A 14,300-nucleotide genomic window follows, 5' to 3' on the forward strand; every position below is an offset into this window, starting at 1 on the left:
AGCAACTTGTTAACTGCTTGAGAAGTGTGAAAATGGGCGTCAGTGCAGGTACATGCTAAATGGCCAATTTCTACAAGTGAAGAAACACTATTTCAACTGTTTAGGGAGTCAGTGTCAAGGGGTTATCAATTTAAAATAGTCATCAAAAGATTAAAGAGACAGGTTAGGAAACATTTCTTCATGTAGGATTGTTAGATCATAGAATTCTTTGGCACAGTGAGTCATTAAGGCAGAAGCCATTGCATGTTTTGAGGGAAATGTAGATAAATATTTGAAGAAAAGGAAGATACAAAGTAATGGGGAGAGATCAAGTCAGTGGAGTTAATTTTGGATTACTCTAGCAAGGAGTCGGCACATACATGATGGGCTAAATGGCCTCCTTCTGAGCTATAAGCTTCTGTGGCTCTATGGAGACTATCAATCCTTGTGAGTGTTGAACGTGACAGATGGAAACCCATATGCAATCGTCAGTTTGATAGACAGAAAAGGGTGAACTTATTTCTAAAGGAAGTATAACCTGATGACTCCAATAATTCAATATTTTACTGACTATAATTAGTTACTAGTCGACAAATACCTAAATATTGTGATTGTCAAATATCAAATGAGGTATAGTCAATAAAAGACAGCCTAATATAGCACAAAACCAACTGCAATACTTACTTTTTGATTCTTTCACCAAACGATGCTGTTTTATCCAGAATATTTTGAACTGTAATAACAATGTCTTGAACCATATGGATCTTGCCTATTAATCCTTTTTTCTCAGAGTCCTGGAACCAATAACAAACACTCTGTCAGAAGGCGAGCAGAACAGTTAAAGGCACTGGTAGGAGGTGATGGACACGGCTTCACACACAAAGCATTTTTGTCCATGATGTTACATGGCCGCTTTCTTTCTATCACAGTGCATTATGGGGTTAAAAATCAGGTTCACTCACAGAAAATAGCACAGATTGTTTCGATACAGTAGCCTCAAAATATAGACATTGTGTCTGGCCAGATGCCCGGGGCCGGGGGGGGCGGAAGGGGAGAGAAGCCAAACCATTCAAATACAAGCATCTTGCGGGTTTTATTTGTATATATATTTGATTAGCAGCTCTTTTTGAGTTTAAGAGTGCCAGTGAGAGAGAGTGAGAACGAGAGGGATCAGATTGAGACTCTATGCAACAAATCATCACAAATAGGTTAATATTCAAGGAATTTGGAACTGCCATAAATCTGTGTCACTGCTTTTGTTCACTTACTGTTTAGTAAATCTGTTTGGTAGTTTACAGTATGATACACATCCAGTGAAGTGTTTATTCTACTATGTTCCAGAGTCAAAAAAGACTACTTGAGGAAATGTGATATGACCAACAGCCAAAATGAAGGATTTCGATTCGATCCCTGTGTGCAGTACAAAATATTGCACTACTGGGCAGGTTAAGGTTCCCTCCAGGTCACTCGAGTGATCTGAAGCACTTAACCTAAGAAAAATATCGACAGTAAAAACAGTGGTCCACAGGAGAGAGAATGACATGGACATTAGCACCCCACGACGAGTCCAGTTGCTGTTCTTACAGTCCGAGATTGCCAATAACTGGCGGATTGGAACAACTGTCCGGCCCAGACAATTCTTTTCTCCCAGAGGAAAGAAACCAAGAAGCCGTGTGAGATTGATTGTGCAGAATGGATATGGCAGAAGTGGGAATAGCAGGAAACCAAATGGTAAAAGTAGACCTTCAGTGGCATTGCCCATGGGTAGTCAGGAGCCCTGGGCGGGATGCATAGGATAACATAGCAACCACACATGCATGGAAACTGGAGGAAACATTGCGATCGCATTTGTACATGTCAATGAGGGGCATCAAGTTGCAAATGCACAGTGATGTGGAAAACATTGTGACCTGATGCTCCAGGAATGAAACTCAGAGGTCCAAGAGAAGGGAAGCCTATGTGGAAAAGTATGGTTGAAGATATTGAAAAATGGGATGGGAAAGTTTGGGTGCATTATGTGTTGAATTTACATGGATGGGGTGGGTGGTGAATCAACATCGCTGCTCAAAGGACTTTTGAACATTTTTTCAAGTATTCGGTTGTTTCCTTTTTTATGTTTGAGAATTTAATGAGATAGCCAAGTGCACTGTGTGTCTGTGAGTATCTTTTGGTCTGTTGCTTTCTCCTGAAATTCAAATTAGAATCAGTTTGCTCAATGCCCAATGTTTGCATCTGACATTTTCTCACTCCCCACAGACACATCAGGCATTTTCCCATTCCCCACAGACGCATCAGGCATGTTCCCATTCCCTACAGACGCATCAGGCACTTTCCCACTCCCTACAGATGCATCAGGCACTTTCCCATTCCCCACAGACACATCAGGCACTTTCCCATTCCCCACAGACACATCAGGCACTTTCCCATTCCCCACAGACACATCAGGCACTTTCCCATTCCCCACAGACACATCAGGCACTTTCCCATTCCCCACAGACGCATCAGGCACTTTCCCATTCCCCACAGACACATCAGGCACTTTCCCATTCCCCACAGACGCATCAGGCACTTTCCCATTCCCCACAGACACATCAGGCACTTTCCCATTCCCCACAGACACATCAGGCACTTTCCCATTCCCCACAGACACATCAGGCACTTTCCCATTCCCCACAGACGCATCAGGCACTTTCCCATTCCCTACAGACGCATCAGGCACTTTCCCATTCCCCACAGACACATCAGGCACTTTCCCATTCCCTACAGACGCATCAGGCACTTTCCCACTCCCTACAGACGCATCAGGCATTTTCCCATTCCCCACAGACACATCAGGCACTTTCCCATTCCCTACAGACACATCAGGCACTTTCCCATTCCCCACAGACACATCAGGCACTTTCCCATTCCCCACAGACACATCAGGCACTTTCCCATTCCCCACAGACGCATCAGGCACTTTCCCACTCCCTACAGACGCATCAGGCACTTTCCCATTCCCCACAGACACATCAGGCACTTTCCCATTCCCTACAGACGCATCAGGCACTTTCCCATTCCCCACAGACACATCAGGCACTTTCCCATTCCCCACAGACACATCAGGCACTTTCCCATTCCCTACAGACACATGAGGCACTTTCCCATTCCCTACAGACACATCAGGCACTTTCCCATTCCCCACAGACACATCAGGCACTTTCCCATTCCCCACAGACACATCAGGCACTTTCCCATTCCCCACAGACACATCAGGCACTTTCCCATTCCCCACAGACACATCAGGCACTTTCCCATTCCCCACAGACACATCAGGCACTTTCCCATTCCCCACAGACACATCAGGCATTTTCCCATTCCCTACAGACACATCAGGCACTTTCCAATTCCTTGTGAACAAGTCACTTTCCCTACTCCCTATGGACACATTGGAAAATTTTCCACTTCCTACAAACATGTTGGGACACTTTCCTATTCCACACAGACATATCGGATGTATCAGATATAAATCGTTCAACTAGATATTAATATTACTTTAAAGATAGCCAGATGAATAGAACCAGAGGACATAAATTAAATTATTGAAAACTAAATTAAAGCAGGTGCTACATTGCAAAGAACTTTTTTACACAAAGGGAGGTAAATTCTTTGAATAATGTGCTGCTGCTACTAGAGACAAAACATTGAGGACATTCAAAATGCAGCTGGACGCTGTAATAGAAGAATTAGGATACTGGAGAGATGAGCACTGATGGGGCAAATCAGGTAGATAAAGCAGTAATATCTATAAGTTCTGGACCTACTGATAAGTTAACATGCTGTCTTAAACTGCTGTGAATATGAACATTCTTTCATCATTCCATTAAGCTTTTCAAAACACAAATCCGTCTTGCAAGTTAAAAATTCTTGACAAAAATAGTGTTTTAAAGGTGATGATAATGCTGCAAGTACTATAATACATACTTACCCACAGCTTAACTCCATGGGTTTACTCTTTTAAAGTCTTCATATTTACAGTGCTGGACCATGGAGATGGAGAATACCCTTAGAAAATGCCCATTCTGAGACTGATGGCGTGGAATCAGTTGGGGGTAATTTTTAACGTTCGGTAATAGTGTAAAATGGGCGATATTCAAAAGGCTGCCTGACTTCAATGGAAATTAAAATTGGGAGAGGTGTGTAACAGGCTGTCGATCCGATATCGCCCATTTTAAACTATCGCCAAAAGTTAACATTACTCCAAGTCTCTCCACCATAATGATGAAGGTAATAGAAAGCAGGGCTCATGAATCCAAGTATCACCAATATGAACACTTTCTAAAGTAAGATGTTACAAAAACACAAAGCCCATTGAGGTGACCCATGGGCAGGTATCTATGATAGACAGTATGGATCTGTGGCGTTACTTATCACTCATGTTCGACTACTGCTTTTTAACAATTTTTAGTTTCTGCTCAGTTTCTGAAGGTTTGAAAAAAATTCAACGAAATGGTTTCCTGGTGCGTCAGACTGTTAGAATGAACAAATAAAGGCAGGAAATAACTGCAATGTGGATAAGTCAAAATTATGGGGCTTACAATTGGTCCTTAGTCTTTTTCACTCAAACATTTATTCACCCATGTTACATTTCAAAGGGTAAATGACTCTCTCCATAACCTGGAATGGCTCAGAAAACTTCTCATGGGTGAACAACAAAATATATTTATTCACATTCTTCCACTGCTGGATGTGGGAATACAGAGTGACAACAAACTTTAAATCATTCTGTGCCCTACTGTGATTTACTATATATTTTTGATGAATGTAACGAGTTCCAATGTTATTTCATATCTTGACTTAAGAGCAAATTGCTGTTCTGCACTGCTTGTGGTTATTGATCAGATAACTTACATATAGAATTTACAGCACAGAAACAGGCCATTCGGCCCAACTGGTCCATGCCAGTGTTTATGCTCCATACAAGCCTCCTCCCACTCCTCTTCATCTAACCCTATCAGCATAACCTTCTTTTCCTTTCTAGCCTCATGTGTTTATCTAGCTTTCCCTTAAATGCATCTATGCTATTCGCCTCAACTACTAATAATTATTGATATAATAATTGAAAAATCTTAATAACCATATGTGCACTTTATGTCAGTTTGGAATTGTTTGCTCTGGTTCAGCTATGGCAGTACAGTTTGATCTCCTCAGCCTGGCCATGACTAACTGCTGGGTATCAAAGGATGAAACTCTGCCTGCCGTTTGCTGAGAGTGAGAATGGGAAGCTTGCTGTTCGTGCGATGGAGTTGAGTAATGCTTCCCACAAACCTCCAGGACAAGTTTACACTTGCAGCAGTAGGTGCAAAGTACAACTGAGAGCAGAAGGCGAGACTCCTGCTGGGTTTATTCTCACTTTCTGATCGAGCAGCACAACAAGATGAAAACACTACTTTACAGCAGAACGCTTGACTGATTCAGTACACAGATTTCAGACTGAAATCATTGTGAGCCTAAACTCCACTGTACCAGACATCGAAGCAAAACATGAGGAGCAGAACATTGCTGACTATCTCGGGCTTTGATAACATCCCCACTTCGAATTAATGCCCCTCTGTTTTAAGCCAAACTGTTTTCTATCTTTACCTTTAGAACAAAAAATGATACCAAATGTATGGAAGATTTTGGTTTCCTGATCTAATTCCATTTTAATGACAGGTTATGAATTTATCTACGTGCACATGTACTGTTTATAAATAATAGATATTCTATTTGACTCTTTTCTTCCTACTTTTTAGTTATACACGGTTTGAAGTATTGTGGAAACACAGTAGCCCAAAGCCTCAAGATGCAAAATATCTTCCCAATCTCCCAAGGTCCCAATCTTTGTTGTACCACCAATTGGACACAGGGTATTTTCCCAAGGAGAGGAGGGGAGAGACATTGCCAGACTGCTCTTATATGCCTCAAGACAGCCATTGGAAGAGCACTGTAATGTCCAATATATTGGTAATGTTGCTTTAAGGATACTCTGGGATCATTGGATCCCATCTACTTGTTAAATCGGTGATCTACAAACCAGTCCTAGAGAGCATAGTGAACAGCACAGAGTAAAAATCTCACCTACGCAATTTGTAATCCATGTGTTGTATCATTATTAGTATGTCTCTATAATGAATATATAGAGATATTACAAGCAGCATGTGTGGGAGACTCGCTCAGTCTATCAGGGAATGGTGAAGAGAAGGATAAAATAATATAGATTTAGAGTAAGTTGAAAGAGGAGAAATTCTGCTCATGTGAAAAACAGTAATTCAATTGTAGATTGTTTTTTTTTGCTTTTTCCAATATAACTCATATAGATCAATCATAAATGCTTACAATAACTACTAAAATGATGGTAAACTCACTTTGCTACTTTGGTCATTTCATTGCTAAAACTACCACTGCTGTGGTGAGTCTCTGATAAGTGCGTTTAGTATTGCCATGAGATCCCATACTGAACAGAAACTCCATTTTATTTCCCCCAGCCCTGCCCAGCAGCACTGATGCCAAATGTAGTGCACCAGCAGGTGCTGCAAGGAGAGATCGACTACCTGAGCCAAGACTGGGATTGAACTTGGGACCTCAAAAAAACGCACAGGGAAGTATACAGTGATGTTCCCCTGGGGTCAGTATTAGGACCATTGCTCTTTTTGATGTATATTAATGACCTGGACTTGGGTATAGAGGGTATAATTTCAAAGTCTGCAGGTGTCACGTAACTCGGAAATGTACTGAACAATGTGGAGGATAGTAACAGACTTCAGGAGGACATAGACAGACTGGTGAAACATGGCAGATGAAAATTAACAGAGAAATGTGAAGTGATGCATTTTGGTAGGAAGAGGAGTGACAATATAAACTAAATGGTGAAATTTTAAAGGGGGTGCAGGAACAGAGAGACCTGTGGGTGCACCTACACAAATCTTTGAAGGTGGCAGGACAAGTTGAGATGGCTGTTAAAAAAGCATATGGGATCCTGGGCTTTATTAGTAGAGGCATAGAGTACAAAAGCAAGAAAGTTATGCTAAACCTTTATAATGTGGAGATGCCGGTTATGGACTGGGGTGGACAAATGTAAGGAATCTTACAACACCAGGTTATAGTCCAACAATTAAATTTTAAAATCACAAGCTTTCGGAGATTATCTCCTTCGTCAGGTGAGTAGTGAGTGTTCACTACTCACCTGACGAAGGAGATAATCTCCGAAAGCTTGTGATTTTAAAATAAAATTGTTGGACTATAACCTGGTGTTGTAAGAAACCTTTATAAAACACTGGTTAAGCCCCAGCTGGAGTATTGTGTTCAATCTTGGGCACCACGCTTTAGGAAGGATGTCAAGGCCTGAAAGAGGATGCAGGAGAGATTTACTAAAATTTTACCAGGGATGAGGAACTTCAGTTATGTGGAGAGATTGGAGAAGCTGGGGTTGTTCTCCTTAGAACAAAGAAGGTTAAGGGGAGATTTGATAGAGGTGTTCAAAATCATGAACGGTTTTGAAAGAGAAAATAAGGAGAAACTGTTTCCAGTAGCAGAAGGGTCGGTAACCAGAGGATACAGATTTAAGGTGATCGGCAAAAGAACCAGAAGCAACAAGAGGAAACATTTTTATATGCAGCGAGTTGTAAAGATCTGGAATGCACTGTCTGAAAGGATGGTGGAAGCAGATTCAAAAATAACTTTCAAAAGGGAATTAGATAAATACTTGAAGGGAAAAAATTTACAGGGCTATGGGGAAAGAGCAAGGCAATGGGACTAATTGGATAGCTCTTTCAAAGAGCCAGCACTGTCATGATGGGCCAAATGACCTCCTCCTGTGCTGTACCTACTATGATACAATGAGCACATTTAAAAAAAATTAACTCTCGTGATATGAGCATCGCTGACAAGGGCAGCATTTATTGCCCATCCCTAATTGCCCTTGAGAAGGTGATGGTGAGCTGCCTTCTTGAACCGCTGCAGTCCGTGTGGTGAAGGTTCTCCCACAGTGCTGTTAGGAAGGGAGATCCAGGATTTTGACCAGCGACGATGAAGGAACGGTGATATATTTCCAAGTCGGGATGGTGTGTGACTTGGAGGGGAACGTGAAGGTGGTGTTGTTCCCATGTGCTTGCTGCCCTTGTCCTTCTAGGTGGTAGAGGTCGCGGGTTTGGGAGGTACTGTCGAAGAAGCCTTGGCGAGTTGCTGCAGTGCATCCTGTGGATGGTACACATTGGGAGGAACAGAGATATACGTCCAAGTCGGGATAGTGTGTGACTTGGAGGTGGTGGTGTTCCCATGCGCCTGCTGCCTTTGCCTTTCTGGGTGGTAGAGGTCGCAGGTTTGGGAGGTGCTGTCGAAGAAGCAATTTACCAATCTACCAATTTACGTACCAAGCCATCAAAGGAGCTAGCAGCACAATCTTTTTGCAGAAGCAAACTGACTATGTGATTTATCATTTGAATAATCTAGCTTTACACCAGTCACTTTGGTGTTAATGATTTCACAATGATTGAAAGTGACATACACATCAAAGAGCTCCACAAACCGGCTTGTACCTTTCATGCAATTTTACAATCACCTTTTGGACAGCGAAAGAGGTTTCTAATTTTCAAAACATTCAGCCTTCTCTAACGGAACATTTGCCATGCCTAACATGGTCCAGAGAATTTGCTGGTGTTTCTTTAAGGATTGCAGTAACGCTTCCACCTGAACCATAAATATGCTTTTCCCATTGAAGGGGTATAGAATCATAGAAAGTTACGCCACAGAAGGAGGCCATTTGGCCCATCCTGTCCGTGCCGGCCGACAAAAAGCTATCCAGCTTAATTCCACTTTCCAGCAATTGGTCCATAGCCCTGTAGCTTATAGCACTTCAAGTACATATCTAGGTACTTCTTAAGTGAGTTGAGGATTTCTGCCTCTACCACCCTTTCAGGCAGTGAGTTCCAGACCCCCACCACCCGCTGGGTAAAAAAATTTCTCCTCAGCTCCACTCTAATCCTTTTACCAATACTTTAAATCTATGCCCCATGGTCACTGACCCCACTGCTAAGGGAAATAGGTCCTTCCTGTCCACTCTATCTAGTCCTGTCATAATTTTATACACCTCAATTAAATCACCCCTCAGCCTCCTTTGTTCCAAAGAAAACAACCCCAGCCTATCCAATCTTTCCTCATAGCTAAGATTCTCCACCCCTGGCAACATCCTCGTAAATCTCCTCTGTACCCTCTCTTGTGCAATCACATCTTTCCTGCAATGTGATGACCAGAACTGTATGCAATACTCAAGCTGTGGCCTAACCAATGTTTTATACAGTTCTAGCATATCCTCCCTGCTCTTATATTCTATGCCTTGGCTAATAAAGGAAAGTATCCCATATGCCTTTTTAACCACCTTATCTACCTGTCCTGCTACCTTCAGGGATCTGTGGACATGCATTCCAAGGTCCCTTTGTTCCTCTACACTTCTCAGTATCCTCCCATTTATTGTGTATTCCCTTGCCTTGTTTGCCCTCCCCAAATGCATTACCTCACACTTCTCCGAATTGAATTCCATTTGCCACTTTTCTGCCCACCTGACCAGTCCATTGATATCTTCCTGCAGTCTACAGCTTTCCTCCTCACTATCAACCACACAGCCAATTTTTGTATCATCTGCAAACTTCTTGATCAAGCCCCCCACATTCAAGTCCAAATCATTAATATATACCACAAAAAACAAGGGACCTAGAACTGAGCCTTACGGGACCCCAATGGAAACAGCCTTCTAGTCGCAAAAATACCGGTCAACCATTACCCTTTGTTTCCTCCCACTGAGCCAATTTTGGATCCAACTTGCCACTTTCCCTTGGATCCTATGGGCTTTTACTTTATTGACCAGTCTGCCATGTGGGACCTTATCAAAAGCCTTGCTAAAATCCATGCATACTACATCAAACACGTTACCCTCATCAACCCTCCTTGTTACCTCCTCAAAAAATTCAATCAAGTCAATCAGACACAACTTTCCCTTAACAAATCCATGCTGACTGTCCTTGATTAAACCATGCCTTTCTAAATGATGATTTATGCTGTCCCTCAGAATCGATTCCAATAATTTGCCCACAACCGAGGTTAGACTGACTGGCCTATAATTACTTGGTCTATATCTCTTGCTCCCTTTTTAAACAATGGTACAACGGGTAATGATGTAACTCTCCAGTAACAAATGCCACATGTGACCAGGCTAGCCCATGGCACCAATGGGCATGGTTTTGACTCCTGAGTCAACCATATGATCTTCAATAAATAGCAACTGGTCCTATAGGGAATCAGGTCCAGTCCCAGCCATGGTTTAAGATAACACTGTCCTGAGGTGCATAGGCTTTGCACAATGATGGCAACCCATACAGATCTGATTGGAGACCTGAATTTGCTGAAAGCATCCAGGTGCTTAGATCGACACTGGGATTAGGTTCCGGTGTGGAAGATTTTCCAAAGTAGGGCAGTCCTTTGCGGACCACTGAAATCCTCAATCAATGCATCATATAAGGATACTGCTGAGGCCTGGTTCAATATATAGCCTTGGTCAACTTGCAGCACTGAGATTGGCAATTTCCGTATATCCTATCCAGATGTTGTTACCCAGGAGATCCCAGCAACACAACCATTGGCAACATGACAGACTAGGGTTTACAGGAAACCTGAAGAAAAAGTGCTTGGTATCTCAGAGGTAAGCTATTAAGAACCTGAGCTACTCTCCAACTAAAGAATTCTGCAAACTTAGGATTTCAGACCAAGACTACCTTGGTCAATAAATCTTCTGCGTCCCATCTCTGTGCTCTTTACCCAGGGAGCCCTGCATTCATTCAGTAGGAGTAATACCTGACAAAAGGCTCATATGGAGATTTGACACAAGGCACAGGTTGCCCTTCTATGGGGGAAATCACCTGCTTACTGGACTGAACAGAGATATTGATGGATGTGCCTGGCAAATCATTCTTATTATGTAAGGCTCAGTACATTGTTAGGGAAGAATCTTGCATAATGCCCTTGGATGCCTCTCAGAGCCAGAAGGATTCTGGGTGGGAACTGTACTATGTCAATAGGATTGTTTGGCTGAGATCACACAGCACCAGAGTGGGAACCCGTATAAAACTGCCTTTGAGATAGCGAGGGGCTATTGGTAATTGGCTCCAAACTAAGATCAGGATCACAATAGATTCTCCAGATCTAGATACCCCAAAAAAGATGGGATTGCGCTTTTCATCACTTCAGGATATCCCAAAATGCTTCACAACCAATTAAATACTTTTGAAGTATAGTCACTGTTGTAATGTAGGCAAACAGGGCAGCTAATTTGTACGCAGCAAGGTCCCACAAACAACAAAGAGATAAATGACCAGACAATCTGTTTTTAGTGATGTCGGTTGAGGGATAAATGTTGGCCACGACACCGGGAGAACTCCCTTGCTCTTCTTCAAATCGTGCCTTGGGATCCTTTACGTCCACCTGAGAGAGCAGATACGACCTTGGTTTAATGTCTCATCCGAAAGACAGCACTTCCAACTGAAGTGTCAGCTTAGATTATGCGCTCAAGTATCTGATGTGGGGCTTGAATGCATGAGTTTCTAAATTAAAGATGAGAGTGCTAGCACTGAGTCAAGACTGACATGTACAAGTAGGAGGGGACCATTGTCAATAGGCTTCAAACAGTGTGCTAAGCTGTGGTACCTTTCTGTGAACACTGGGGGGGTCCAGTCTGAGATGCAGAAGCTACTTTCATCCCTGAAAGGATATTTTTGACCAATTATGATTATGGTGAAGACTTAAATTGATGAGTCTAGGTCATTTTGAGACCTGGAAATGCCAGCAGAAATCTAAAAAAAAAATCTTCAGAAGTTTGTCTGAGGAAATCCACATCTTACACAACTGAAATTGATCGGAGAAGGATGTTTTTCAGGTAGATGTGAAAAGCGAGGAGGAAGGGCTGGTGCCAGTTAGTGCACGGGCAACGAGGTCCCAGGCAGTGCTGGCATGGGGAGAGGAGCCTAGCAGGGAGATTTTAGTATTAATAGTTAGCATCACTTGACAGCTGAGGAGGAAGTGCCACCTCAGAGATGGCACTCAGGATGTGGAGAGCAGAGTTTGCAGTGTCGGATGGTAATGTCAAATTTGAAGTACCAGGAACAGATAACTCATGCACTCCATGCTTGCTAAAAATAAGCAGTATTAATACATTTTTAGGTTTGTCACAGCAGTTTCTTTGAAGATCAGAGAGCTGAAGAGTTCTGTCCTCGCTGACAGATAATGCCCATTCATCTCTGAAAATAGATATCACAATGTTGAAACCCTTTGACTAGGGTTAAAGATGCAATCCTGTCAGTATCACTGATGGCCAGATTAACTTTCCCTCCTAATTTTATTAGAGAACTGAAGAGCAAAGCAAGAGGATGGTTTGACGATCCATGTGCAGAGGCCGTCTTCTCCACCTCTCCTGCAATGAGGTCCAGAATCCAAGGTCACTGAATGCTATCAGGCAGTGAAAAAATATGAAAAAAAAGCTGTCTGCCCCTTATGGGTGGCAGGCAGAGTAATCCTGTGGCAATAGTGAAGTTAGGCCATCACTTTTACATAGAATTTACAGCATGGAAACAGGTCATTCGGCCCAACTGGTCTATGCCAGCGTTTATGTTCTACACGCGTCTCCTCCCACCCTACTTCATCCCACTTTCTACTTGTTGACACGCTTTTACACTGAAGAGGAGTAAGCAGCCTTGGAGGTAATAAAAGTTCTTATTATATTAATTGACGTATTCATTGGGCTCTTTCTTGGTGTTATGTCCCACTAAAACACTTTCTTTAGTCCCAAACTTTCTGTTTGAGTTGTTCAGGGATCCCAGATTTTCCATTAGCCCCACGTCTGCCTTTTATATCCCATTTATTATTATTGAGCTGGTCATGGCAGAGCAGAGATAACTGGCAGTGCCTGACATATGACTACTGTCCCTGCCTCCAGCCCATTAATTTGCAGTTTAGAAGTGAATGACAATGTACATGTGAAGGACAGCTGCAAGGTGGCCTATTTTGGAATGTATTTCAAATGCAAGTTCGGTCTTCAAAATCATAATTTCCCAAAGAAAATACCTATAGAATGTTGACTGCTTCTCTACCACATATATTTTGCATAGCAAATAATGCGTTATGCAGCGCAAGTTAAGAAAGAAAAGAGCAAACTTGCATTTATATAGCGTAACCAGTGTAAGCATTCATCAGAGGCAAGAGGGGGCATTCACGGCCTCTCACCTCATTTTCCCCCTCGTTGGCCTATTGTGTGCCCAAGCAGAGGGTCATTGGGGCTTCTGCCAGGGCCCTCACTGGACTGCGGGTATCCGAGAGCAGCTCCAGATTGATGAGGCCAGTAACATTTTACCAGTTTCCATGCCCCTGCCACGATCATAAAGCCCCCCTGGTACTGGCAGCCAGGAGTACAGGCCTGCAGCTGCACTCCTGTTTCTACGCTCAGATCGCATGTGGCCCAGGGCAAGGAACAATGGATGCACCTCTTGTGTTACAGGTGCAGCCCACCTCCGAAACTCTGTGCTTGTCATGAGCACAGCAAGAGCCCAAAGAGGAAAGTCTATTCAGTTGAGTTCAGATATCCACCCCCCCTCCCCGCCCACCCAACCCCACCAGACTGCCGCAGAACATTGGCATCCATCTCCCTCTGATAGGAAGGTATTTGCCCCCTTAACTTTTTCCCAGTGGTACTGGACTACTGAGTACCAAAACTAGTCAGAGTGGATATAAACCCAACCATTCCAATATATAGAAAGTAAAATATATTTTCTGGTCATAAAGACTACGGTGGTATCGTTTAATCTTAGATTCATCTTTATAAAGCCAATGTGTACTTTTATATGAAATCTACAAGTTATGCAATGATTTTTAGAACATTAACCCAGCTCTGACCTTGCAAATATATATTTTAATTGGTTCTCCAAATAATTTTCAACTCAGATAACGTATTGGATTGAAAAACAGCATGTAATTCTTACCAGTTAAAAGATATAAATAACCCGCTTTCTAAGTGTTCCTTAACCGACTGTTTAAATTCAATTAATCAGATAGTAAATGTATGCTTTATTTTGTTTTCATTTTAGCAAACACGAATCATAAAATCAACCTGTTCAGGAGAAGACAAATACTAAAGCAAGACAGTTTGATTTACAGCCTGATGTGCCCTATACCTTTTGCTGTAACACCTACATAGATTTTAAAGAACAAAGATCCATAATTACTCAATTTAATCTTACTAAGCTGCGGTTTATAAACTATTTCAG

General features: G+C 42.4%; 1 protein-coding gene across 4 annotated transcripts in view; it reads right to left on the bottom strand.

The window, feature by feature from the left end:
* Positions 1-14,300, bottom strand: part of LOC137301874 (multiple C2 and transmembrane domain-containing protein 2-like) — a 365,811-nt gene that overhangs the window by 29,784 nt on the left and 321,727 nt on the right. For all 4 annotated transcript variants that reach the window (XM_067971577.1, XM_067971579.1, XM_067971578.1 and 1 more), the window contains one exon: positions 664-773. In XM_067971577.1, coding sequence (XP_067827678.1) covers positions 664-773 — 110 coding nt within the window. The remainder of the gene's footprint in view (positions 1-663; positions 774-14,300) is intronic.

The sequence above is a fragment of the Heptranchias perlo genome, chromosome 34, assembly GCF_035084215.1.
Source record: "Heptranchias perlo isolate sHepPer1 chromosome 34, sHepPer1.hap1, whole genome shotgun sequence".
NCBI lineage: Eukaryota > Metazoa > Chordata > Chondrichthyes > Hexanchiformes > Hexanchidae > Heptranchias > Heptranchias perlo.